Raw genomic sequence first — 27,045 nt, 5'->3', positions numbered from 1 at the left:
GGTGGCCATGAGGTGGTGGCAGCTCGCATACGAAAAGAAGAAGATTGGCAATAAATGTTATCTCAGGGCGAAACTTCCTCAGCAAAAAAACCCAAAAAACAAACAAGAACAAAAAAAACGCAGAGAGTTTTCTTCCACTAGGAACAGAAGAGGAAGTCAGAAATATTTGAAGTGTGAAATGAGGGGGTGGGGGGCAGTGGCCCTAGAGCAAGGAACCGAGACAGCCTCTAGTTACTGAGAGCAGTCCTCAGTCAATAGCCAACAAGAAAATGGGGACTTTTCCTGAAAAGAGGACAAAGTTCCAGAAGAGAATGCATGCAGTGGACACTATGATTTCAGCCTGAGCGGAGAACCCAGCCACACCTAGCCAGACTTCTGACCTAAGGAACTGTAAGTTGATAAATTGGTATTGGTTTCAGCTCCTAAATTTGTGGCACCGTGTTATGCAGCAACAGAACACTGAAATAAATCTCTAATAACTTACTCTCTATGTATCTTGCTTTTAGAAAGGTAAGATATCAACTATTATACAAAGAGACAATGCATATACATTTCTCCTAACAAATACATTCCTCTAGAAAAATCTATATTTGGGGGCCTAAAATGAAACATGTTTTCCAAGTATGAGACTATTTTAGCATTGCTTAGAATTTTTGTTATTGTTTCTGTTTGCTTTTTTGTTTTGTTTTAGTACAGGTTCCAAGTTCAAAGAGCAAAAAATTTAGTGGAGTGCCATATGATGAAAAATCATAATTGAAGTTTTTGTGGAATCACAGAAATATAAAGTACTAACTTACTTCATTTAAAAAACAAAATGAGAAGCATAATACTTTCTTTTAATAAATTCAAGTTTAGTTTTGAGTATAGTTTTCTTCACTATAGTAAAGGCAAGAGTGAATCCTGAAAGCGGAAAGATAGAGAAGAGGAAAAGAAGACTAAGAGACCTAAGGAGGAAGGAGAAGGCAGCCCTGGAAAAGCACAGAGTGAAAGTCATTCAGATATTGAGAGACAGGACAGGGTAGAGACCGAAGAAGAAAATCTTGGGTAGATTTTGAAGTATCAATGTAAGTAAGGAGAACTGCTTTGGAAAGATCCTATTCAGATATTACATCAACTGGGAAATGCCGATTAGCAACTTAGCCACTGTTGACAGCTTTTCAGTTGCTCTTATCAGTCAGCCCCTGGAGGATCACCTCTCAATAGGAGCCGGGACCCAGTGCAAAATGAAAGTGCACGTATGGGCTCCTTGTTCAAAGAGTTTCAAGACAGTGATAGCAGAGCAGTAAACCAAGCATGAGCCCTTCTGAATGCAGAACCCGTGCAACTCACAGGTTACACACTTGTAAAGCTGGCCCTCCTGGGAGCAATCGGACAGGAGTATTGTTTCCTGGGCTACACTGGCAGTGAACAGGGCTCTATTATTCTTTCTTTTTTCTTTTTTCTTTTTTTTTTTTTGAGGAAGATTAGCCCTGAGCTAACTACTGCCAGTCCTCCTCTTTTTGCCGAGGAAGCCTGGTCCTGAGCTAACATCGTGCCAATCTTCCTCTACTTTATACGTGGGACGCCTACCACAGCATGGCATGCCAAGCGGTGCCATGTCCGCACCCGGGATCCGAACTGGCAAGCCCGGGCCGCTGAGAAGTGGAATGTGCGAACTTAACCGCTGCGCCACTGGGCTGGCCCCCAGGGCTCTATTATTCTTGAGCATGAACCAAATTGTTGGAAAGCCACACATCTTTTTCTCACCCCTTTCTAGGCTCGCTGAGCACATTTTCTCAAATAAAGTAATTTCTATCAATCTTTCCAAATTATCTAGAAAAGCATCTTTGGGAATCTCATATATTTGAACACTATAGTTCAGAAGGTGACTATTTCTTCCCTGATACTAGGCCTACAATTTGGGTGATAGCTTCCGTCCATTTATTATTTGATATAACATTTATCAAGTACCCTTTATGTTCAAGAGCCTGTCCTGGGCTATCGGCATGGCAAAACTCTCATGGCACGTATCATGCTATGTGATTGAGCCCCAGTAAAAACTCTGGACGCCCACGAATTGGGTGGCATTCTCTGTTGGCAATACTCTGTGCATGTTGTCACACATTATTGCCAGGAGACTTCATGCTGTCCATGATTCTGCTGGGAGAGGACAAATGGCAGCTCCGCATTAGGAATTTTCTGGGACTCTTCACTAAGCACATCTTCTCTTGGCTGATTTTAACCGGTATTCTTTCACTGTAATAAACCACAACCATAAGTACAACAGTTTTCAGTGAGTTCTGTGAATCCTTCTACTGAATTATCGGACCTGAGGGTGGCCTGGAGAGCCCCAAACTCTGCAGCTGGCATCAAAATGGAAGGGGTTTTGTGGACTGTACTCTCTAACTTCACAGGAGCAATACTGTTTTCCTTTATTCTAAGTAGCCAATGATTTTTAAATGAAACATGAATTTAAAATAGCATTTTTTAAAATAAAGAAAAATTTACATTAAGTATACATCACTTGCAATATGCATTGGAAAGGTCAAATGTGTTAAAGTGTGGCTCTTAGAATTAAGAAAATAAGGCAAATTGTTTAAATTTTTTGTAATGTAAATAATAGGGTAATGTATACTATGTACTTCTACGTGTATCTTTGATCATTTCCTTTCATTAGCTTCACAAAAGTAGGATTAATGGGTTAAAAGGCCTGAACATCAAGCTTGAAGGATGGGAAGCATTGGGACGTATAGCATGAGATAGGGGAAGGGAGGGTACAGTCTTCCAGGTGGGCCAAAGAGAAGAGGCAAATGCATGGAGGAAGGGAGGCATAAGATTCTTTTGGAGTCAGTGAAAGAATGATCTGGGCTGAACAGAATGAGAGCTTGGACAGGTGGGTATTTGAGGAAAACGATTAAGAAGGTAAATCTCATTACAGCAGTGAAATAAATCATCCAAGATGCTTAGAGGCCTGAGAGGGAATCCTTAGAGGCAGGAGATATTTACTGGGGCTCAATCACATAGACATGGCCTGTGTGACAGTGTGGCATATGCTACTTAGGCCAAGAGAATACCTCCAGTAGCCAAAGGCCAAACTTCTCTTTGGGTAAGATTAGTTCTTTACAACAGAGCCCCCCAAATGAGGGATTGGTTCAATTAAATATAGTACAACAACATAATGAAAGAGCATGCTGCTCATTAAAATTATGTTTTGAAACTTACTATGACATGGGGAAATTTGTAAAGCATAGTTTTGTATACATCTTTTAAACTGTGTGTGTGCATGTGATGTCCTTCAGCTAACCATTGATATATTTACATTCTTGTGTTTTAGTAATTTTTCCAATTGTCCACATTTAGCTTCCATGAAATGTATTTTTTAATTCCCCATTCAGATTCTGCATTTTCTTACAGAATAACAGAGGCTTCTCCTTCCTTCCTATTACCCTTTTCCCCACATCAGGTCTTGTGGCAATGTTTAAAGTCGAAGAATGGAAATTCACCTTGGAGTCAGTTGTAGAGAGAAGAGAGTTTCTCAGTAAGAATTCTCTCTGTTTCTCTGCCTATTAAATTTATTCTTTCACTCCTTCTTTCACTGAACAAACCTTAGAGAATTTGTGCTAGGACTGGGGCTATAAAGATGAGTGAGCCACATAGTCTTACACTCAAAGAGCTGAGAATCTGGAGACAGAAAGAAACATGTAGAAGATAAGCTCCCATATATGACAGAGGTGTCCTCTCACCCCGTGAAAACCCACAGTGCTCCAGCATCTTCCAGTCGACAAACTTAGAAAATCATCGAGAGGTTACTGTAGCTGGAGCCATAGAGGTAGGGCATTTACAGTAGAACTCTCTTTCCACCATGAGTCCTACACCTTCCACGCCACACGCAGATCCCGGGATGTGATATTAGGATGGGGACTCAGGCATATGCCACCCTATGGACTCAGAATCCAAATTCTTTCTTTTCATCTATTTACTTTGGAGTTTGACCCCTTTCAACTCGCATACTCAAAAGGCACATTATATTGCTATTCAAGACATTAGAGCAGCAAGACAGACATCAAAGCGGTACCTCAAGAGGTTCCAAGGTTTCTACACTTAATCTTTAGTGACTTCGCAGTCATTTACCTGGCACCATTTCTGGCCTTGCCATTTGTTGTAGAGCAAAACAAACAAAACAAAATAACGACAAAATAAACTAAAATATAAAACATGAGTTTATTTTCCATCAAAATAAATGATTGATTAAATGAAAGAATAAATTATAATTATTCTTTAATATATACAGGTATACAGACAAAGTAGAAAATACTATAACACCAGAAAAAAAGAGCACAAATACAGAAACAAAATCAGCACAGCCTACTGAGGGGAATTAGATGTCATGCCCCATCCCTTCACACCCTGAATCTACGTTAACTCCCCATATTACTCGGTATTAAGACCATAAAAATTGTCTTTGGTTCCACGTCTACTGACAGTCACAGTTGCTGTGAGTAACATCTAAGTCAGCTGTTTTGGTGCAGCGTTAGGAATTTTCTCCAGCACTCCATAAGTCAGCATTGTTATCACTAAGTTCAAAAACCAGCTCCACCCTTCTGCTGCAGTCAAAGCCCAGGGTCGTGGGAGAAATCCCTCCACCTCGAAGCCAGGCAGCGCACACACAAGCACACGCACGCACAGGTCCACAGACCAAACAACCACCGAGAAGGAAATGCGTTTCATTTTGGCTTGTTCACAAGGGCTTGGCAAACAATGCAGAGAATTGAGATGGGAAAATACCAAAAAGCTACTTGAAGTACTCCTTTGTGTGTTAAAAAGAAAAACAGCCATTTGTGACAACATGGACGAACCCCGAGGTTATTATCCTAAGTGAAATAAGTCAGAGGGAGAAAGTCAAATATTGCATGATCTCACTCATAAGTAGAAGATAAAAACAACGACAAACAAACACAGAGAAACAGAGATTGGGTTGGTGGTTACCGGAGGGGACGCGGGGAGGGTAAAACGGGTGATTAGGCACACGTGTGTGGTGGTGGATTATGAGTAGTCTTTGGGTGGTGAAACCAGAATACATAACGATGTACACCTAAAATTTATGTAATGTTATCAACCAAAGTTACCACAATAAAAAAAATAAAAAATGAAAATAAAAAAATAAAAAGAATGGAAAAAATAAAGTAAATAAAATTTAATAAAGTAAAGAAAACAAAAAGAAAAACAGAGAGATGTGAGTGGCTCTATATTACAGTGTGTTGAAGTGGATACATAGAATCATATTAAATGAATGGGCCTTACTTTCCTCATCTCCTCCACCCATATTTTCTCTACCAAATCCAGAGCTACTTTTTTCTTACATCAGGTTTACAAATGCATAATTGTTTTGACCAGAGTAATGCCCCTTTCTCAAGTTGTACGAAGAGGGAAAAGTCTGTGAACTACTGATTACTTAGTACTAGTTCACGGATTAATTGGTTAGTGTTGAGAAAATACAGGTCAATCGTCTGGTGGTTTCTTCTCTACATTTTCAACATCTGGATGATCAATTCAATCTTTTTTAGCTTTTATCCAATCACCTAGCTTTCCTGTAGACAATTCTAGCTTAATATGAGTTCTCTAAAACAGAGCAAAGCTGACCTTTCCTCTTATAAACCAAATGTAATATGTACCACACACACTCACGAATGCGAACACACGAGCAATTTCTGGTAACCAAAAGCAAGAATTACAAGGTGGAGTTATTTTTAATTTCAAAATTGTTGAATCATTTATTGGCTCATTTAGGAAAATGTGAACCCCTCAAGGGCATATATTGTGTTTTCAACTTCCTTTCTATCCCCCACAGCACTACGTCATTTGGGACATAATAGGAACACAGAATACATTAAACGAATATATATAGGAATGACTCAAAGTGTAACTCAATTATTAAAAACTTTTTAATTAGCAAAGGTACACTTTGAATGTGTACAATTCATATTCGAGTCTAATACCAATAAGTTAGCTATCATCAAAAAGTAAAGCACAGTCCTCCCTGGCGAGGAGTGCCAATCTAGTAGGTGAAGCAAGATTAATGGAGATGAAAAACAGCAAGTGATAGAAAAACTATGTAATAACCCCCTGTAATGTCTTGGTGGTTACCTGAGGACTACAAGATTCAGAGGTGAGGGGAGTGGATGGAGGCAAGAGCAGGCAGAAATGTCTCCATGAAGGATGTGGGATGCCTCTGGAACCTTGAAGAGCCAGGGAGATTTGCAAACATGGAAGAGAGAGTGTATGGGCCTTCTAGGTGAGTGAAACAACATGGTGAGTGATAAGTTTTTCTTTGGGACCTAGAGCATAAAAATAGATAAATATCAAGTTATTTATTGACTGGGCCTAAGTACTCCAAATCAATAATAAAGAACACCTTGCGAGATACAGAGGTTAGGAGAGAGCAAGGAGAGATTGACCAGACAAGCTGAAACGTTGTAGACTTGTGACGGGTTTGTAACCACGTGGAAATGCATGATGGCCGAGAGACACACAGGTTCCACATGAGCACTCGTTTGCCTCATTCTTTTTGTTCCCACTGTATCCCCAACATCTAGAACAGTGCCTGGTCCATAGAGGAGCCCAATAAATTTTTACCGAGTGGATGAACGAATCTCGGAAAGACTCAAATTGACCCAGGCTCATACATTTCCAAGCAGAACCATTTCAGGGAAGTGCAGAGCTGGTGCTATGTTTGTTTTCCTGAATAGGTTGGTCTCCCAGTGGTGTTTGCTAAAAATACAAGCCTATTTCCCTGTTAGTGTAAAGGTGAAAGAACTCAAGGAATGTTCTCTTCCCCTCAGAAGTGCGTGAGGGTAAATGGCCTTTTCTAAGCCAGTCTGTCCCCTTCCCAGGCCTAGAAGCATGAAGTTTAATTGCCCATTCCAAAGTCTGCATAACGATCAATGTTAATAAGGTCACAGAAGTGCTCAGCCCTTTACAAACAAGCCAGTTATTTATTCTGCCTGTCTCATTGGCGCCTTCTGAAGACTGAGCACGCGCGGTAGAGATTATTGTGCATAATGCTTTAAATCGAGTCAAATGCCTGGATTTAGCTTCAACTAAATACAAAGAAAGGATCTGTCTCAAGATTTGTAGAATACATTCAGGAGGAGGAAATGCTCCAACTAAGAAAATACAGAGTGAGTTGAGCTGTCATTTCATAAGATGGAAATGAAAACAAGAGCATGTTTTATACCTTACCCTGGAACTAAGGGTAACTGTGATATTTCAGTTTTTTTCTGAAAAGGACGATTTCATCTCATGCTTTCCACCTCTTTCACCTTGACCTTTTACTTCCGACAAATACGAGAAATTAAAGAGATTCTCCCCTATACACATCTCTTTTCCTTTGTGTGGTCTCATAACCACGACCTTCAGGAAAAGAGGAAGGTCAATGTCACCCATACAGTAGTCCTCAGCGTCTGCACTGGTTTCCCTTCTAGCAATATAAAACCTTTTGTAATTTCTCCACAATGCACTCTCAGTAACAATAGGAATAGAAATGATTTCTTTTTCTTCTCCTCTTTCCTTTTTTTCTCTCCCTCATGCCCTCATGCTTTCCAACATCCATTTACAAATGTCCTAAGTCAAAGTTATAGTATTGCTTTTTTGATATATTTTTAAAGTCTATTTTGTATTAACAAGGGAAAAAAAAGTAGAGATTTCTTTTGGTTTGTAACTGTTCAGTTGTTCTTTTAAGAGCCTTCTCTTTCCTAGGCTATTTTTTTTTCTCCTTATCAAGGGTCATTAAACTTTTCTGTAGGATAATGAACGAGAAAAAGAAATATACACAAGAGATCCCTCTCTCCTCCACAGCCCCGATTGTCTCTTCCCTCACCTTTAAACAGTTATTTTCTCAGCCATCTGGACACAATGCCCCAGTAAGAATGTTTTGCTTGATTGAATCCCTGGCACACTGACCTTCTTACTCTTAAAAATTTGAGTTTATTTGGGCCGGCCCGGTGGCACAGCAGTTAAGTGTGCACATTCTGCTTCGGCAGCCCTGGGTTCGTCAGTTTGGATCCCAGGTGCGGACATGGCACCGCTTGGCAAGCTGTGCTGTGGTAGGCGTCCCATGTATAAAGGAGAGGAAGATGGGCATGGATGTTAGCTCAGGGCCAGTCTTCCTCAGCAAAAAGAGGAGGATTGGCAGCACATGTTAGCTCAGGGCCAGTCTTCCTCAAAAAAAAAAAAAAAAAAAAATGGGGGTTTATTTTCCTACTGAAAAAGAGGGAGGGAAAAGAAAATCTACTGAACACCTATAGTATTTAAGGACTAAACAAGCTGCCTTATTTACTTCTTCATTTAAGCCTCCCAATGATCCTGCAAGGCCGTTGTCATTTTTCCCATTTTACAAATAGAGGTAAGACAGCCTATCTACAGTGTCAGTTGCAGAACTGAGATTTGAACCCTTGTCTATGGTCCCTGAAGATTGTATCTGTCCTCTAAGTGCACTGCTTTGAAGCAATAACAAAGTAGTGCAGAATTTATGCTTCATTGTTAACACTAGCATTATTAATATTAATAATAACCACCATTTTGGGATGCTTACCAAATACCAGGCAATATGCCAAGAATTTTCAGGCTCCTCTCACGTGCTCCCAACAGTAACTTCACAAGGAGTTATTCCTCTTTGCTTACAGGTGAAGTGACCGCGGTTGGTAATGTAACCAAACTAAAACATTTAATCAGTGTTGGAGCCCTGCCTCAAGCCCTTTTCTTTCTTCGTATTCATATTACATTGCCCAGAATACTGCCACCCGGCATGAAACACTTCTCTGCTCACACTGTTACCAAGACGTTCTTGACTCCTAAGGCTCGCGCAAGTGTTAGCTATGGAAAACGAAACTGGAACTCCTCACCCCCACCCTCACCCTCCCGCAGAAGGAGAGGCTTCAGAGCCCACCGACCCTCATCTCCAGCCCACGGTCCAGACAGCCCTTCTCTACGTTCTCTAAGTGAGTGGTCCCCAAATTTAAGTGTGCCTCAGAGTCACCTGGAGGGCTCGTTAAAATGTGGGTCCCACTCCTTAGTTTCTGATTTCAGAGGTCTGGAGTGGGGTCCAAGAGTTGGCATTTCTGACACGTTCCAGGTCAGGCTGATGCTGCTGTTGAGAAATACGCTTTGAGAATTGTTGTCTAGTCTAAGAGGAAGCAGAGTGTGAGCACTTCCTGTTATTGCAGAACTGTAATATGTAAACGATTGTCAACAGACCTTCTGGAGTGATTCCATGAATGCCACTTCTGATTTATTCCCTTTGAAATTGATGGGGAGAGGGACTGTATGACATTTCCTGCCATCAGGTGAACAGACACCAGGTGGGCCTGGCTCTCCCACCCAGCCAACTTCACGCTATCACCAAAGTCATATTATCGTCAGCGCCAGGTGAAGCTTTCATGCTGCAAAGAGTTGTCCTTGGCAGTGCCCGGCTGTGTGTTGTCATGGAATTCACAGCTGCCTTGCCTGTGCCCTGTTGGTGGACATGGCTGAGATCTAAGAGCCAGGAAACCTTATGCACAAAAGCAATGTGTTCCTTGGCAGCACATCACGCTGGGCCGCTCCTCTGCTCTGGTTTCAAGCATCAGGTCAGAATACCAAAGAGGTGTTGCCTCCCATCTGGTTGGTATTAATGTTGCCTTTGGCGAGTCTTCATCCATCATTCCTACCCGGCAAGATAAGGCCTTGCCAAACCCCCTCGGGCTGGCACTCTTTGGTGATAACTTCTCTTCTCCCACGGTGTTACCTATGAAGACACACAGAACCAGAGGAAGACAGGACCGGGAGGGGTCTCTCAGTTTATCTGATGAAGGCCGCTCTGTGGTTCTCCTGATGGGAAACTGAAATGCAGAGAAACCCCAAAGACTCTGTCCCAGAAAAGAAGCCCCCACAAAAGCCCCACAGGCGCCCATCAACTAGCATGTTTGGTTAGGATCAAGCTGGGTAAAATGTAGACCAATTCTGGGAGAATTCATGGTAACTAGTGAGCTATAGGATTCTTGCCCCATCACTTGTTTTAGTTCTTTTCTCAAGTTCCAGCCTTTCCCCCCACCTTGCCCAGGTTATCAGGAGAATCTGGAGTAGAGAATTTGGGAAAACATCTCTTCATAGTACACTGTTAGGAATGATATCCTTTTAAAACAGAGCCTCAAGGTCCAATATTTTCCCAAAGGGATAAATCTCTCTTCACAAAATATCAGGACCTGTTGCTGCTGGTGTGGAGCAAGGCCGGGAAGCTTTGGAAACAGGGGAAGTGAGCAGATGCTCCTCCCTCTGCGTTCCGTCTCTCCACAGGCAGGGTACCCAAACTCTCTGAGCCCCAGCTTCCGCATCTATAGAAGACGGGAAGTAACACACAACTTACTGTGTTGTTTTGAGGATCAAAGGATGTAATCTCTGCTGAGTCTAGCACAGAAACTGGAATATGGAAGGGCTTGATAATCTCTGTTCTCTCTCTTACCCTTTTCCTCAAGTCACACTGTGTGCCAGGCAAGCCCAGTGGTAAGGTGAGGGCTGAGGAGTAAGCGGCAAGCAGCCCTCATCCTTCCTGATGAACCTTTGAGAGCCTCGTAAATCCCTGCTCCAAATGCCGACAGATTTATGTTTGTTTGTTTTATCCCCTCCACCCCTCAGTCCTTGGCTACGAAGTGGAATCTGTGAAGAGTTTGGGTAATTCAGTCATGAAAGTGTGGCTCATGTCTGACAAAACATATAAAACTTGCCAAACTATTTCCTCCCAATGTAAGAGATGAATCCAAAAAGCCCAGAATATTCCCAATCTATTTTGCACCACATACTTGAATTAACTCTCTTTGCCCGAGGTACATAAGGTATAACCCATTGAGGCAGCCTAGATTTAAATAAAACACTGATTTTCTAGCAGAGAAAATCCTACACCAACCAAAGCTAATTCCCGCATTGCTTAGAAGCAGCCTCACTGTTCACCAGCACCCTTGGGCATAAACCCAAGGCATTGTCCCCATGTTGAAACAGCTCTTGTGTTCTTAGCGCCCCAATCTCTTTTACTGTACAATACACAGCAATACAACTGGAAATTGTTCCTAATTAGAGTAATTGGATTAAAACGCCTTTCACACCCTCAGGTTCCAGAGTGGGTCTCAGGCGTATTCGAGCTTGGAGCAATTTGTCCAGGACTTATTTCTCGGTGAGAGTCCGCCCCCTGACGTTTGACAAAGGTAAGTACAACACAGTCCCACTGCCTTCTTAACAAAAGGCAAACTGTCTTTCCATTTAAGAATCATTTGGAAGGAAATAGATTTGGGGCTTTTACTGAAATCTTCATCAGTTTGAGAAAATTCTAGATGCTACAGAATGACTATCCCTCAGCCCCTTTATTTGTTCTGGAAGCATCAGAAAAACTTGGAGAAAATTAATCTTTCTAAAATAGCTAGTTACAGATGTGGAAGAGCATATCCGATATAAGGCCAGGTAAAGGCTACACGATTCCATTCTGTATATTCAGCGTGAAACTTTCCAACAGCGAACTCTCTTTCTCTGAGCGCCTGTTATATTCATACATCAATGATGTTCATGTTTCCCACTGGAATGGGCAAGTTGGGGTCTTTTATCTTCCTTGACTCAGCGGTGTTGAACCCAATAGCTATCCTTGAAATCCGTCTTGAAATGCTTTTCTCAGCTTGTGGGACGTCACATTCTCCTCGTTTCCCTCCTGCTTCACAGGCTGCTTCTTCTCATTCCTGTTACTGGATCCTCCTCTTCTGTATACCTCTAGATGATGGGGTGCCCAGGCTCACTGCTTGGGCCTCCTCATTTCTTTCCCTGTACACACTGGGGGATCCCATCTGGTCCCGTGGCTTTAAGCACAATCTCTAGGCTAACGACTCTAGAGCATATCTCTAGTCCAGATCTACCCTTGAACGATAGATTAGTACACCCAGTGGCCTACTTGACATCTCAAATTGGAGGTCTCACAGGCATCTCAAAGACCTGAAGCAGCTGACTAAATCCACGTAAGCTTGGAGAGCACTGTGGCCTCTGAGTTCAAGCAGATGAATCAAAGGGACTTCCAACTTTAGGGTACCCCATGCTTTCTCCAATTTACACAAACACACATATTTATTTATATATAACCACAGTTACATCAATATGATTTCAAGAGTTAAATAATTATAAATCCCTGCTTCTCAGAGATGATCTCTTTTAACTGATTTAGTTTATTCTTTTCTTTTTGCTGAGGAAGATTCTCCCTGAGTTAATATCTGTGCCAATCTTCCTTTATTCTGTATGTGGGTTGCTGTCACAGCATGGTCACCAACAAGTAGTGTATGTCCATGCCTGGGAACTGGACCTGGGCTGCAGAAGCAGAGCAGGCCGAACTTAACCACTAGGCCACGGGGCCCGCCCCTGATTTAGTTTCTTCTTTTGATATGTATTTTCGTACTTCAAAATAACATGATTATAATGCCTCTTCTTGGTTTCTAGTTTTATTGATTTCCAAAAACAAAGAATGAAGATTATGTTCTCTTTGCCATCTCCCCAAAAATACTTCCTATTTTCCACCTTCCCAATATACTTATATTGTTATTATTTGGGCTATGTCAAAACCATTCTTCATCACTGGCACTCTGTATACTCTGCTCATAGCTGGCTGGGTAGTATATTACATTGCTTCTCTTGTTCTGCGCAACGTTTTGTTTCCGTTAGATGTAACACTTTGTTTTTCATCTGCTTGGATTTCTGTGTTCTTATCAAAAGTCCATCCCCCATCCACCCCCAGGTATGTAAATCTCTTCTAAACCACACTCAAATACATTAGGTGTCCCACCGCTTTCATCTTCTTGAGCAGTCTCCCCTACAGAGCCGGTCTCGACCTGCCCCACAGCTCTTGTCTCGGTAACAGCCTTTACTCCCACCCCCAGGGTTCCCTCTGCTCTCTCTTTTATTGCATCTTTTGTTTTGAGGTCCCAAGTCTTTCTCTTTCTGGGTTTATTGCCACATTTGGTACAGTCCATTCCCCAACAGCTTCTGGGAAAGGAAGCATTGCAGGAAAATTTATCGAGAATTTCTGTGTCCGAAAATATCTTCATTCTTCCTCACACTGAATTGCTTCTCCGTTGCAATCATTTCTTAACGTTTTGAAGGCATTCTCCACTGTTATGTAGCTTACGATGCTGCTGTGAAGAGTTCTGGTAATATTCTGATTTTCACTCTTGATATAAAGACAACTTTTTCTCTCTGAAAATTTTTGGACCTTCTTTTTTTCTTCTGTGACCTAAAATTTCACAATGTTGTTGTCTTAGTTCATTTGGGCTGCTATAACACAATACCATAGACTGGGGGACTTATAAACAAGAAACATTTATTTCTCACAGTTCTAGAGGCTGGAGGTCCAAGATCAGGGTGCCAGTCTGGCTGGGTTCCAGTGAAGGCCCTCTTCCACTTTGCAGACTGCTGATTTCTCACTGTGTCCTCACATGGTAGACGAGACTAGGAAACTGTGGGGTCTTTTTTATAAGAGCACTAATCTCATTCATGAGGGCTCCACCCCCATGACGTAAGCACCTCCCAAAGGCCCCACCTCCAAATACCATCAGTGGGTAGGTATTAACATATGAATTTGGGGGGTGGGAAACAAAGATCATAGCATGTCTAAGTGTGAGCCTGTTTCTATCTGTCACCCTGGGCATCATTGTAGAACATTTCAATAGAGAAACCCATGTCCATTCATGAATAAAAATTGTTCTCTATTTCTTCAATGATGTCCTTCCTTCTGTTCCTCTAGTCTTTCTTTCTACAAATCCTATTATTCAAATGGTGAAACTCTTGGCCCTGTCCCGTAATTTTCTTATCTTTGATTTTATATCTTTTTCTTTTACAATCGGCCCTCTGTATCCATGGGTTTCACATTCACAGATTCAACTAACCTTGAATTGAAAGGCCTACAATGGTTGCATATGTATGGAACATGTACAAATTTTTTTTCTTCTCATTATTCCCTAAACAACACAGTATAACAACTATTTACATAAGTAATCTAGAGGTGACAAAGTATATGAGAGGATGTGCATAGGTTATATGCCAATACTACACCATTTCATATAAGAGACTTGAGCATCTGTGGAGCTTGGTATCCATGGGAGTCCTGCAACCAGCCCCCTCGGCTGCCAAGGGACAACTATACTTCTATTTTCTAGGTCATTTCCTCAACTTTATCTTTCAACCCATCTACTGAAGTATTTTATTTATGCTATTGTACTTTTAGTTTCAAAGATACTTTTTCTCGCCCAAGTATTCCTTTTTCATAGCATCCTGTTCCTAAAGGCAATATCCTATTTGAGGACCATATTGATCCCTACCCCGCTCCCCCCAACTCCTCCTAGTCTTGTTTTTTCCCTCAAGTTGCCTTTCTCTGTTTTCTTCTTCAGTCCTCTAGTCAGCGTATAGAACAAGATTCTAGATAACACCATGCTGGCTCTTTTTGACTGTTTTGTTTCTTTGTTTTGGCTTCTGCATTTAATACCAGATGCCTTCCTAGAATGCCTAGTGATCTGTGACTGTTTGGTTATTCTTAAGTGTGGGACATTACAGAGCTGATTGGAAGATCTATGTATGAGGTGGCTATGTTGACTCTTGGCCTAACTGTAGGGTGATCTGGGTGAACGTTTCATTAGCAAATATCCAGTCAGTATCTTTCAGCGTTTTCTCCTGGTATGACCAGATTCTCCAGAGAGCACTGTCCCAGTCTCTTGCCTGGAGAAGGTAAGTCTTGCTGCTGATGTTATATGTTAACTTTCTCTGAACCCCTTGTTTCCAGGATGGTAAGCTCTCCCTCAATGGCTTCTGGAGTCTCCCAGTCCCAAAACTCCATTTTTTCCCACATCACCATATGATCTATTGCTAGGATGGAGGAAGGGACAGTTACCTGGCTGCTTGGGATTAGTGAAGGAGCTGAAAATGTTTCCTAAATTGACTCTGAGCCAACTGCACTGTTTAGTTCCACATTCACCCCACTTCTTAAGGAACCTGGTGCTGCCTAGTCTTGAGTCTCTTGAGGGATTCTGCAATGTAAAGCAGGTTGCTTCTTAGCTTTCCCCCCCGTTGGCTTTCTTAGATCTACTAAGTCAGTTAGCACTGCTTTCCACCTGCTTCCCAGAGTTCTGTTGTCTCCTCTCTCACTCCTTATCTTTGGGAGTTCACGTCTGTGGCCACCGATGATCCCTTCCCCCTACTGTTCACACCTTTTGAAATCCCCTCCCCTTGAGTGTGCCCAGGACCTGTGACTTACTTCTAACCAATAGATTATGGCAAAAGCTATGAGATGTCACTCCTCTGATTACCTGATATGATACAAGACTCTATCTTCACAGCAGAATGGAGTATGAGCTATAAAGTTATTTCATTGTATTTCTGATTAACTTTCAAAGTTAAGTGACAAAACCCAAAAAAGCAAAAATAAGCCTAAACTCCAGTGGGAAAATTGAGAGGGAAATGCCTTTTCTGTAGGAAATTTGCACCAATGACTTTTTGATAAGAAGGTAAACATAATCCATGAATTTATCTAAGACAATTTCATAAGGTTTCTTACTCCAATTCAGATGATTGGAAATGCCTCATGAATAATGCTATTTTATTCAAAAAGAAACCATAGTTTGTGGCAGTGAGAAGCTGGTACAATTGACACAATTTCCGACAAAATCTGCTCATCTTCATTTATGGAGAAATTCTTTTGAATCAAACCACATGGAAATAAATCTTTCCATTTAACTGACCATAAAGAGGGCAGTGATGTAGCCGCTGAAACCTCCCAGACTCCTCAATCAGAAAAATTCCTTCTAATATTGAGCATAATTTCTTCACTGACATTTAGCTCTAAATGTCAAGTTGTTCCAAAAAATTGTCCTTGATTTTAGGGCTCCTAGCCTTATTCGGCTGCTGAAAACTGCGTTAGCATGATGTTGCTGGTGGACTCTCCAGTGTGAGACAGTGCATAAGCGCCTGAGAGAGGAAAAAGAGGAGAAGAATTATTGCTACCACGTTGGAATCAAGCATGAGACCAAAATCAATATAAGCCTATGCAATTCCTTAGAACCCTGGACAGTTTTACAAAGATGTTAGGAGAAGATAGAGAATGCAGTTGGTCTATAGGCACAGTATTTCATTAATGCCGTAGAAGCTTGCATTGATCAGACTTCTCCCATTTGAGAAGAGAAGCACCATATCTGTCAGATATTCAGATATTCAGCTGGAAAATGAGATAAAGTAGATTTGAGATCACAGAATGTTATTGCCGGAAGGAACCTTCGTGATCTCTTAGTTTTTCTCTTTACTGATGAGGAAGAAATGCCTGAAAAGGTAAAGAGATTTGTAAAAGCACTCAGGCTGGTTGACAGCAGTGATCACAGGACCCAAGGCTTCCAGATGAGCACATGGAACATTTTGGGAGGGAGGTGACTTTTCAAGTTCAGACACTTGAAGTTTATCTGGAATTCAAATAATTTTGATTGGAATCTAAAATGAGTTGCCTGTTCCCCCACCTTAATAAGGATATTAACATAATTCACGTGAAATGGGATTGAGGCACTTAAATAAGATTTCAACTTAACTTGGAATGCCATCACTCTTCCTCAGCCTCATGCTCCACCCTTCTCCTCCAGGAATACTGGGACCATTTGCAGTGCTTAACTATCAGTCTTCCAGTAGCTGAATACCATTGTCTTTAGCAACAGCCAATATATGAGCACAGGAACCATGCATGTCGTAGGTGGAGGGGGCAGTGCTCTCTTGCCCATACCATGTAGTGGCTCCTCCCTTTCCGGGAACACTTTAGGGAGGAAGATATGTCCAACATCAGGGCACAAGCACCTGGCCCCAAGCCCACTGCCCAGCAGCTGGCACAAGAGTTTGCTTCTCCAGTAAGGACACAATTGTTGTTAGTGTAACCACACTCCTTCACCGCATGGCTCTGATGATTAATATCGCAGATTTATGTAATATTTAACTGAGGAAATGGCAGTAATTAGTGATGACATTAAAAGTGACACCTGCTAGTCTCCATGAGTGTCAAATCTCCAACATTGTTCTGTCAGCCCTGAGCATCATCCAGATGAACTCTGAACACGTGGCTGGCTGATGTCCTCACACTTGTCACGTATATTTTCTTAAAGTTGCCATTGAATTTTCCTCATATGATGCACTCATATTCCTTCTTCCTACCTTTTATAACCTTTGGTTTATTGTAACTTACCTTTGTGTTGCAATGGGTTGAAAGGCTTTGCGAATTTGTGTTTGGCAGATAAATCTGATGATTTTTGCTGCATAAAAGAAAAACAAGTCATTTGGACATTAGTAGTATTCTTTTAGTGACAGTCTGCATTTCCTGACTTCTGGATGTCATTAGCGATCTTGTACTCCGTTTACGTAGTGCACTATTCTCTTTTCAAGAAATTAGAGTCTTTACTTGCTTACTCTTCCCTCTGCTTTGATCTATTTAAATATGCTTAAGAACTTATTTCTAAGTGAATCCTGTGTTCCTATATATTCTCACAACTTTTAACAACAAACTAGACAATAGTTTTAAAGGAGATATTATCCTTTTTCACATCCACACTTACATTTCTTTGATTCACACATTTATCATTTGAAGAGGAACCCATTAAGGAAAAACAATGCTTCTGGTAAAAATGGCCTTCAATAAAGCTTTGCTTCAGTGTCGCTCATCTTCACATTCAAATCTCTCTATGAATAATCTTTTAGTTACTGACGCAGAGGTGAAACGCAGTTCAAAATTTTTAAAACTGAATTATCAAACTGAAATAAAATATTTCAAATAAAGAACATGCACTTATTGGGAAAAATAAAAGTGTTAAGATACATTGTATCCTTTTCCCACTCATTAATTGATTTCCCCATTAATTTAACGTTTCATATTGAGTGCCGTTGTGTGCCACACACTGTTTTAGACACCAAGAATATTGGAAGGAATGAGTTTCATTTCCTACTACAGAACATGTCATTAAGAAGCTAAATGAAGGGGTTGACCCCGTGGCCGAGTGGTTAAGTTCATGTGCTCCCCTGCAGGTGGCCCAGTGTTTTGTTGGTTCGAATCCTGGGCGCGGACATGGCACTGCTCGTCAAACCACACTGAGGCAGCGTCCCACATACCACAACTAGAAGGATCCACAACGAAGAATATACAACTATGTACCGGGGGGGCTTTGGAGAGAAAAAGGAAAAAATAAAATCTTTGAAAAAAAAAAAAAAGAAGCTAAATGAAGACGGGGGAAATAGGTTCTTGTTATATGCCACAGACAGCCCAGTGATCATTTCCTGATTTTCACTGAAATAGTTAAGCGGTTATCCCACATTAAACTATGAAAAAAAATTATCATAGAGACGGGAATGAGAAATGTCTGAAAGTTCCAAAGTAAAAGAATTGATTTTCTAGAATTTAAAGCTCAGTAAACATATAATACTATAACCCTCAAGAAAAATCCTAAAGTGATGATCATTGCATTTAAAACGGCATCCTGCCCCATTTAGAGAGAAGAATCTTAGATTGCAACACACTCAAGGACTCTACATGGCCTGAGAAAAAGCAACCTCTTTGGGCATGTAAAGTTGTATGAGTTTAAGCTATTGGTCAAAAATAGGACCTGAATTGGAACTAAGAATACAAAAATCCCTTCTTTGTGGAGGGGAGCCTGTAGAGGCCACCAAAGCCTACCTCTTGGTGAAGAGTCACAGAGAACACAGCTAGAGACAATGGAAGGGCCAAAAAGGAGCCTTGAGCCCGCAGCAGGGAGAGGATTTTGAGATAAACCACATTATGGGTCCATACAGCGTTATGGCGGCTTGGGGGAAGGTCCTTGCTGAGAACATTGTTAGTTTCTTCTTCCATTCCCTTCAGCCAACCATCCAAATTTTCACTGCTCTTTTCAAGATCGCTACTTCATCATCCCTTTTCCCATTGCTTCGTGGATGGCCATGTCTCTTACTTTAAAAAAAAGGTATCCAGATCTAAATTCTCTCAACATCATGACCTCACTCTGTACATGTTGATGGGAATCTGCATCAGCCTGATACTTCCTGTGTCTAGGGAAGAAGCTAATCCCTCTATCTTCAGCCCAGCCCTCCATCCATCTTCCCAGGAATCCTCTTTTCTCAGTTAACCTCCCTCTCTTTTAATTTCAAACTCTCTTTTGCTGGCTCCTCCCTCCCAACATATGGACTTGCTCACATCCTGGCAGCTCAGCTCAATGTTGTTACTCCAGGTCCCATGTCTGCATCCGGTTACCACTTTCACCCTCTTTTCACTCATAAGCAACCTTTTTGACGGGAGCAGCCATGCTGAGCTTTCTCTTCCTCGCCTTATTCCTCAACCACTCTAATCTGAGTTCCTGCTTTTTCATTCAAACTCCCTCAGAAAATTACAAATATTCATCTTTTCTTCTGCCAAATGTACTTTTATTTTAAAGCAAATGAAACACCTAATCAGAAAACAAAAATCCCATTATTGCCATGTGATTTGAAAACAACGGAGAAGGGGTGCACATCCAGAAAACGCAGAGCCCTCCCCGACCGCTGTTGCCTCGTGAAGTGTCCACGCTTTACTTTAGAAATGGGGAAAAAACAGTCAAGGACCTTTACTGTTGTTTTCACTTGATTTTACTTTTGGGTGTTTTACTCTTTGGTTTTCAAATGAGAAAAATTCTGACTTCCTGCTTTGGAGGGTGGGGGCTGTCCTGTCTCACTTTCTTAACTAAAGGTGGTCTTTAATTCAGCCACCTGTGCTGTAGCTCCCGCCTTGTCTTAAGAGAAGTGAATGATCTGCTAGTTTCACATTTTCTGGTTCAAGGGACTTTATTTCTCCACAACATAAACTCAAAATCACAGAACGTTAGCACTTCCGCTTTGAGTAACTAGTCCAATGCTTCATTTTAATTCTGGAGAAAATTGAAACCAAAACACACTATGTGACTTTCCTAAGATCACGAGACCAATTGGTCACTGAATCAGAAATACAGGGCAGGTCTGCCTGCTCAGGGGCCACTGCTGCCTAATTCTCAGCAGTGTCCTCTACCTCAAAATGCAAACCCGGGAAAATTTTTTCATGTCAAAGGTTAATTTCCTCACTGTTTTTTATTTCAACAGGTTATGTTGTCCCTTGTAAAAAATCTTTAAACATCTGCGTAGGCTTTCATGTACTTAACTCTGTTGACTTTTATCCAACACAGAAATCTCTGCCTTAGAATCCTTTCTGAAAGGTCCTTAATGTTTTGCCAAAAAACGAAAGTCTAAATCATCATCAAAAATGCAAACTATGGATGCAAGTACTTTTGTTTCTAACTGTACTTTCCTCCTGTGGATTGCACTTTTATGGCAAAGAATGAAACGAAAATCCTCTGTTTCCCTGCAAACTCATCAGTTTGTAGACTTCAGAGCTTCAAATTGCAAGTCTGTGTCAGTTATACCAGCTTAAGAGAGACAATTCAGAGAGAGTATTTTCTACATGAGAAGTTAATCAAACCTTCACCCTTTACTTTTCTGGAGAAGGAAAAATTGTCTGCAGGAGGTCCAGAAAGTCAGGCAGAGAAATGGGCCTTCCTGATTCTGGATATTGGGAGACAAGTCAGACTAAAGCAAACGATATTGTTCAAAGGCATTTGCTCACAATAGCACCCACAGACCTCAATGCTTGAGCATCCTTGAAGCTTTCCATGCTTCTTATTCATTCATTCATTCCCTTGCTTGCTCACTCAAGAACTCTGTTATGAGTATTGACCATGTGCTGGGCACTGTGCCAGATACCAGGAATATAATGGTGACAGAAACTCAAGGGGTTCACACAAAAGTGGGCTTGCTGCGGGACTGCACAAAAAGAAAAATGCAAAACTGGAACTTCATGCATTGGCTCCATGGTAGCAGGAGAGAATTACCTTTGATGCATGCTTCCAAGAGCTTAAAGGAGACAACTTGTTGAACAGCAGTTGTCGCAGCTATAAGGGCAACAAAAAAATATTGAGGAGATAAACATATACCATCATACATCAAATCAAGAACAAAACTGCATAGAAATTGTGATTTTACAGTAGTATTTTCTGGAAGCACTTAATATACCACAAGCATGAGGATCTGATGAAAGCATTTACTTTCTTTTATTTCTTTTCTTTGCCTATAAACAAATCCAGAATTAAACAAATAAAAACAGTACCAAAAGCCATAATGACTCAGATTCTAGACGTTAGTAATTGGCACTAATTCCTAAACTGAAGTTTACCTTTGAAGTGAAGTTTCCTGACCATGTGAATGGTGCAAACAAGGGAATACTTAGTCCAATCAGGAACAGAAAATTGCCTCTTTGTAAACAAGAGTTTTGTGCATGTGCAAAAATTGTGCTAATTATAAAATATCCTTGTCTTCTTATTACAACAAAGTCTATGTCTACTAGCTTACTGTCTTTACCTCTCAATAGAATTGCTCAATGCTTTGGAAAAATCATGAAACAAGTTTATTTTTAATTTTTTTCTTGATCTTTCATTTACATTGATCATCCTTCATTAGGAATTTTATTTAATGCTAGAGATTATTTAATATTTACTATATAAAACTCTACAAATATAGAGGTAGATATCTCTTTCAGTATATTCTAAGTAAATGGATAAATTAATCAAAGGAGAAAAAGGAAATTCACCCCTAAGGAAAGTACTTTTGCTCTTGAATTATTGCCAAACCATAGCTGAAGGTAGAAAAATTAACAGGAAGAACAATTTCTCTTTTTCTTCTGTAATGTTCACATTATAAGTTGTGATTGGCTCCATACGGCTTTATCATCAGCAGTGAGTGTTTAGTTCTCTTGTCTCTTGACTGAGTCTGCCTTTTGTAAAGTTATAGAATTTTATTTAACAAGTACCCGTAGTCCACCCTCTTACCACATGAACGAGGGCCCCAGAGTTGAAGGGGAAGGATTGGATGCATGGGTTGGGGATGAAGAGAGAAATGAACATACATACCTTACCATCCAAGAGGATTCCAAAACATAAGATGAAAAACCCCTTAAAAAAGGAATAAACCACATGTATTATCTTTTTCTTTTCTAGAAAAGAAAGCATTTATATGTTATAGTATTCCCTCACCCGACACTGAAGCTGTTCTCTTGTCTCTTTCCTTACTAGAGTATGGGCCCCTTGAAGTCAAGGACACTGTGTGACCTCCACAGTGCCTGGCATAACACAAAGTACTCAAAAATCTTTTCATTGAATGTATAAGTAAATGAATTATTGAGTGAATAAAGTTTTGAACACATGAAGAGTTTCGTCTTCCCCTTTGCGTTATCCTAAACCCAAAACAAATAACTTCTGTTTGCTCCTATATCTTAGTCTTTTTTCAGAACAGGCATTCAGTTAACATTTCCTAAGCATCTATGATGGCAGCAGGCACTGAAGGCCAACCCTAAGGCCAAGCAGAGGAAGTTGACCTATATCAACACCCTTTCCATCAAGTCCATCCCTTGGGGAACCCTTGGCAGAGCCTTTCTTGGACCTTGAAATCCTCCTTCCAGTCAGAGCACCCTCAGTTGGTGTCTGTTCAGACAGCACATCACCACGAACCTACTCCTGACAGGAGCTCCCCAAACCTGCCACCACTAGGTGCGTGCTCTCCATGATTGCCATCTGTACCATCACTTAAACTTCCACTGAGCTGCTGAAGAAACTGGAGAACCAGCTGCATTTAGGAGACAACTATGGAGCATTTATGATGTACCAGGCACTGTGCCAAGTGCTAAATCATCTCACTTAATCCTCACATTTACTCTGTGATGTAGGTAACATTGTCCTTATTTAGCAGATGAGAGAATTGAGGGACAGAGAGCTTAAGTAATTTGTTAGAGGTCACACAGTTGATAAAGTGACAAGTTTGAGCCGAGACCTATTTAACTCCAGGGCTCAAACGTTTAACCGCCACTTCCCTGAGTCATTGTCCAGAGGTGACCCAGCAAATCAAGATTGAAGACTCTTTTCCAGATTCATCAAAACCTAAGGATTGCTTGATCCACCTACTCGCCAAACATGCTCTAATGGTAGTGTGTAAAGCCAGCTTTTGCAGCAGGGGTTGGCAAACGTTTTCTGTAAAGAGCCAGAGAGTAAATATTTTAGGCTTTGCAGGTCATGCAGTCTCTGTCGCAACTCTGCCAGCGCAATGAAAGCAGCCATAGACCATATGTAAAGGAATGGGCGTGGCTGTGTGCCAATAAAACTTTATTTACAAAGGGCGCTGGCCGCAGTTTGCCAGCCCCTGCTCTATCTCACTCTAGGGACCACCTTTGCACCATTTAGAGTTAACCAATACTCTGGACTTTCCCTGTGGGCTTTTACAGAGGTCTGCACAAGAGAAAGAGAACTGAGTCAGCAGCCAGAGGGGTTAATCTTAGCTACATAAACTCTAACAGATTTAAAATCCTGGAATCGATTACTGGAGAAGTCCAATATTCTGCTTCAGTCAGTATGAGAGCAACTGTTGGGAAAAGTGGGTCCTTTTTTTTTTTCTTTAATTCACTGTTGCCAGACAGTTTGGGTTATAGTCCTGCTGGAGACAGGGAGATGAGAGAGCCTTCAGAGTGGTCTTACCAACCTCAGTTCTGTATAATTTGTCTAATTACCTAATGATATAACAGGTTCTTATTTTTTAAAATTATTTTATTGAGTTCATATTCGCTTATAACATTGTGTAAATTTCAGGTTATCCCTATTGTTCTCACCTGGAATGCGTTGAGTGATGCAAAAATAACGTGCCAAGCCGGATTCTGTCTGTCCACCATTATTCCTATGCCAAAGCCCCAGGTGAGCCCCAGCAGTGGGGTCAGAATGAGCAGGCTCTTCCCCATGCGGACGATCGTGGCCTTGTAGTCCTGACTCAGTCTTTCTCCCACAGCAGGCCTCCAGAGCTTCATGAGAACTAACAGAACCACAACCAAATTCACAGCCACAATAGTCAGTGCAGGAACACCGAAGGCCAACAGAGGTTTGCTCCCTTCAGCCCAGTTAAGCCAACACACATCTTTGCTTTTGTAGCTATCGCTAGGTTGCGTGACTGCAATGGTGATGACAGATATAATGAAAGGACATCCGTAGCCCAGGCAGAACCCGACAGCCATCATTGAAGGCATGGCCATGTGATGGAACACGAAGATGATCCGATAAGCCAACAGGATGCCGAGCATGAGCATCCAAAAGAACAAGGAGAGGTAGAAAAGGTGCGTAAAGAACACTGCAGCTATGCAGACTCCAGAAGGGTTTACCGTGGTATCCACAGTGGCAGCAACAATAAACCAAACATCAGCAATCAGGAGGCACAGGGCTATGTTCACCATGCAAATATGACGTGTGTGTGAGGTCTGGCTTTTCTTGACCTGCTTCCAAAACAGAGCTTCAATGATCAGGCATAAGATGAGACTTCCGATGGAGATGCCCAGTCCCACAAAGGTGATCCATTTCACAACGGGGATGATGGCAGGGGGGACAAAAGATGACATCAGCATGGAGAAGGAGGTCAGGTGAGTACATCGACACATCACCGTGTCTGGAGTTTCATTCACCAGGTGACAGCCTGCATTGTTCCATCGCAAATGACTGAAATCCCAAAACACACAACGAGGCTGGCTCAGGTTTGACTCTATCTTGGAAAAAATCAGGAAAATTTCATTTATGGTATAGTTTTGGATAACCGTAGATATCACAGGTCCATTAACTTGAGCATTTCCATTTTGGGTAATGGGTAGAATGTTCCCCATGGTCAATGAGGCCATGCTGATAACAGTTTCTGGAAGGGACCTCTGGAATTGGTCTGACCCAATTAGCACATGGCCTCTGATGGGAATGGAGATATTTTGAGGGAGCATTTCAGTCTGATAGTTGTAACCCTTCTCGAGTTGGATTTCAGACCCTGGAATCCCTTTCCAGTTAATGAACTCCCGAGAAAAATTCAGAGGCAGAGCTGTCGGAGGTACCAGCATGCTGATATTTTCCAATGTCTCTAGTAGCTGTGAGCTGGCATGCTTTTCTTCCCGCAGCAATACTGTCCAATTGGTTACAGATGATGAATTAAGAATATGGTCAGCTATCCTGATGACATCCTGAAATACAAAGATGAAAGTGAGTTTGTATTTTGAATAAACAACTCAGAGGACTAAGAGTGAATAGTCATTAATATTAAGCATAAGAAGATTGCCCAGAGAATTGGCTCAGTTGAGAATCACATGAAAACTCATCAATGAAATTCATCTTGGTTGTTCTGCACAATAGAAGCTTCGGTTTAAGAAACTTGGGTCAGCAGAATCATGTAAGTTCGGGAGTGATCACCCCAGGGCATTCATATGCACACCGGGCTTTCAGGATGAGTGACAAAGAATCCTGCAATTTGGGCTGCAACAGTGTGCGTTTGGTTCCTCCTGAGATGGCAGACATGACTGCATTGCTACTCAGGCTGAGGTTCAAAGAGTGAGACATGACTTAACTGCTTTCCCATCTTGTTTGTTTTGCCAGCATCTGGATTTCTAAATTCATGTCACAGACGGTCAAGTTTTAATTCATGTCTGTTTATGACTTTTGTTTAACAGAGAAGAATATAACACAAAAATCCTCTAAAACTGGACCTAGCAACAAGAAAGCATTGAATTGTGGGTTTTATGGGTCAGTCTCAGTTTGAGAGATTCTTTTTTCAAACAACTCCTCGAAAGGTGCTGCTTTCTCCCACAGGACCCTCTCTTGCTTGTGGCTCTGGTTCCCAGGCCTTCCGCCACAGGCATCTGTCACTCTGGCAGAGTCTCACCCTGCTGCTGTGGCTTCTGGCCCACAGTCCCATAGCACACTTCTTCTATGCACCCCCAGGAAGCTCTGCTTTTTTTTTTTTTTTTTTAAGGAAGATTAGCCCTGACATCAGCCACCAATCCTCCTCCTTTTGCTAAGTAAGATTAGCCCCGAGCTAACATCCATGCCCATCTTCGTCTACTTTATATGTGGGACGCCTGCCACAGCATGGCTTGATGAGCGGTGTGTAGGTCTGCACCCGGGATCCAAACCGGAGGACCACGTGCCACTGAAGCAGAGCGGCGGAACTTAACTGCTACGGCATCAGGCCAGCCCCTCCTCTGCTTTCTTTTGGTTTGTTCTTTGCCTGCTCTGTTTTTGCCCTTTATTTTATTTTACTTTCAGCCTTTTGCGTTTAAATTTTTGTTTTAGTCTCTTGTAAACAACACATGGTCAGGTTTCTTTTTTTCAAACAAACCTGAGCATCCTTTCTTGGATTCGGGAAGATTAACTTATTCATGTGTAATGCCATCTCTGACATAATGCTTACCTTATGTAGTTAAGTATAATTGTGTGATCATGTAATGTTATACATTCTATAATCCAGTTTTGCAAAATATTTTATTCTTTAAAATATAAAATGCATACATCCAAAATGTTTGGAAGGGATGTATTTAGCAAATATTTATCAAGTACCTCTTAGGTGTCACTTGTCATTCTTCTGGCCACTAAGGTGATACCTAAAATGTAAGCAGTGGCTATTCCAGGGTGACCAGATTACAAACTATTTTTCTTTTTGCTTATTTGCATTTCTTATAGTGACCAAGACTTATTTGTATAATTTTTGAGTTAATTTTTAAATATCTATACTAAATGATGAATTTCCCAGTTGAAAAAAGAGTTCTTAAAATATATGTTACTCAAGTCAGAGCTTATGGCCACAGGAAACAACCATTGTAGATTGCAAACAGATGTTAAACAGTTGGCACCTGTGTCATATGGTGCAAAGGCACTAAGCTTCCTCTACGCCAGGTGCTGTCCAGGCAGCCTGCCCAGGGGCAGCTCCCTCTTCCTTTGAACTCACATAATTGATCCCATGAGTTCCCGGTACACCACAGAGGAAGCAGTAAAGCTCACACAAGGACTGTTTGCTGGCTCCTGGGTCTTTCTCAGTCGTGCCCCATCAACTCAGGCTTTTGTCGTTCCTCCTGCGAGATCGAGCATTTAAAGAGAGCCCTCCAAGCACACA

General features: G+C 41.4%; 1 protein-coding gene and 2 long non-coding RNA genes across 5 annotated transcripts in view; 2 read left to right on the top strand and 1 right to left on the bottom strand.

Moving 5' to 3' along the window:
• The first annotated feature begins 221 nt into the window (after positions 1 to 221).
• Positions 222 to 24,059, top strand: LOC139045826 (uncharacterized). Its single transcript, XR_011504952.1, has 4 exons — positions 222 to 390; positions 11,118 to 11,210; positions 23,730 to 23,831; positions 23,923 to 24,059. It is a non-coding gene; the product is annotated as an uncharacterized lncRNA (long non-coding RNA).
• Positions 11,217 to 27,045, bottom strand: part of ADGRF1 (adhesion G protein-coupled receptor F1) — a 42,611-nt gene continuing 26,782 nt past the window's right edge. For 2 of the 3 annotated variants that reach the window (XM_070514805.1, XM_044776818.2), the window contains 5 exons: positions 23,750 to 25,123; positions 22,005 to 22,046; positions 20,931 to 20,990; positions 17,240 to 17,306; positions 11,218 to 15,990 (listed from right to left, as the gene is read on the bottom strand). In XM_070514805.1, coding sequence (XP_070370906.1) covers positions 15,917 to 15,990; positions 17,240 to 17,306; positions 20,931 to 20,990; positions 22,005 to 22,046; positions 23,750 to 25,123 — 1,617 coding nt within the window. In that variant the 3' untranslated portion in view covers positions 11,218 to 15,916. Of the gene's footprint in view, positions 15,991 to 17,239; positions 17,307 to 20,930; positions 20,991 to 22,004; positions 22,047 to 23,749; positions 25,124 to 27,045 lie in introns of all 3 variants that reach the window. The other variant, XM_070514806.1, reaches the window with a different exon arrangement.
• On the top strand, positions 24,108 to 27,045 carry LOC139045827 (uncharacterized). The gene is made up of 3 exons (XR_011504953.1): positions 24,108 to 24,244; positions 24,416 to 24,544; positions 25,061 to 27,045. It is a non-coding gene; the product is annotated as an uncharacterized lncRNA (long non-coding RNA).

The sequence above is a fragment of the Equus asinus genome, chromosome 8, assembly GCF_041296235.1.
Source record: "Equus asinus isolate D_3611 breed Donkey chromosome 8, EquAss-T2T_v2, whole genome shotgun sequence".
NCBI lineage: Eukaryota > Metazoa > Chordata > Mammalia > Perissodactyla > Equidae > Equus > Equus asinus.
Note: the sequence above shows the minus strand (reverse complement) of the source record. Positions and strands in the feature narration are given on the sequence as shown.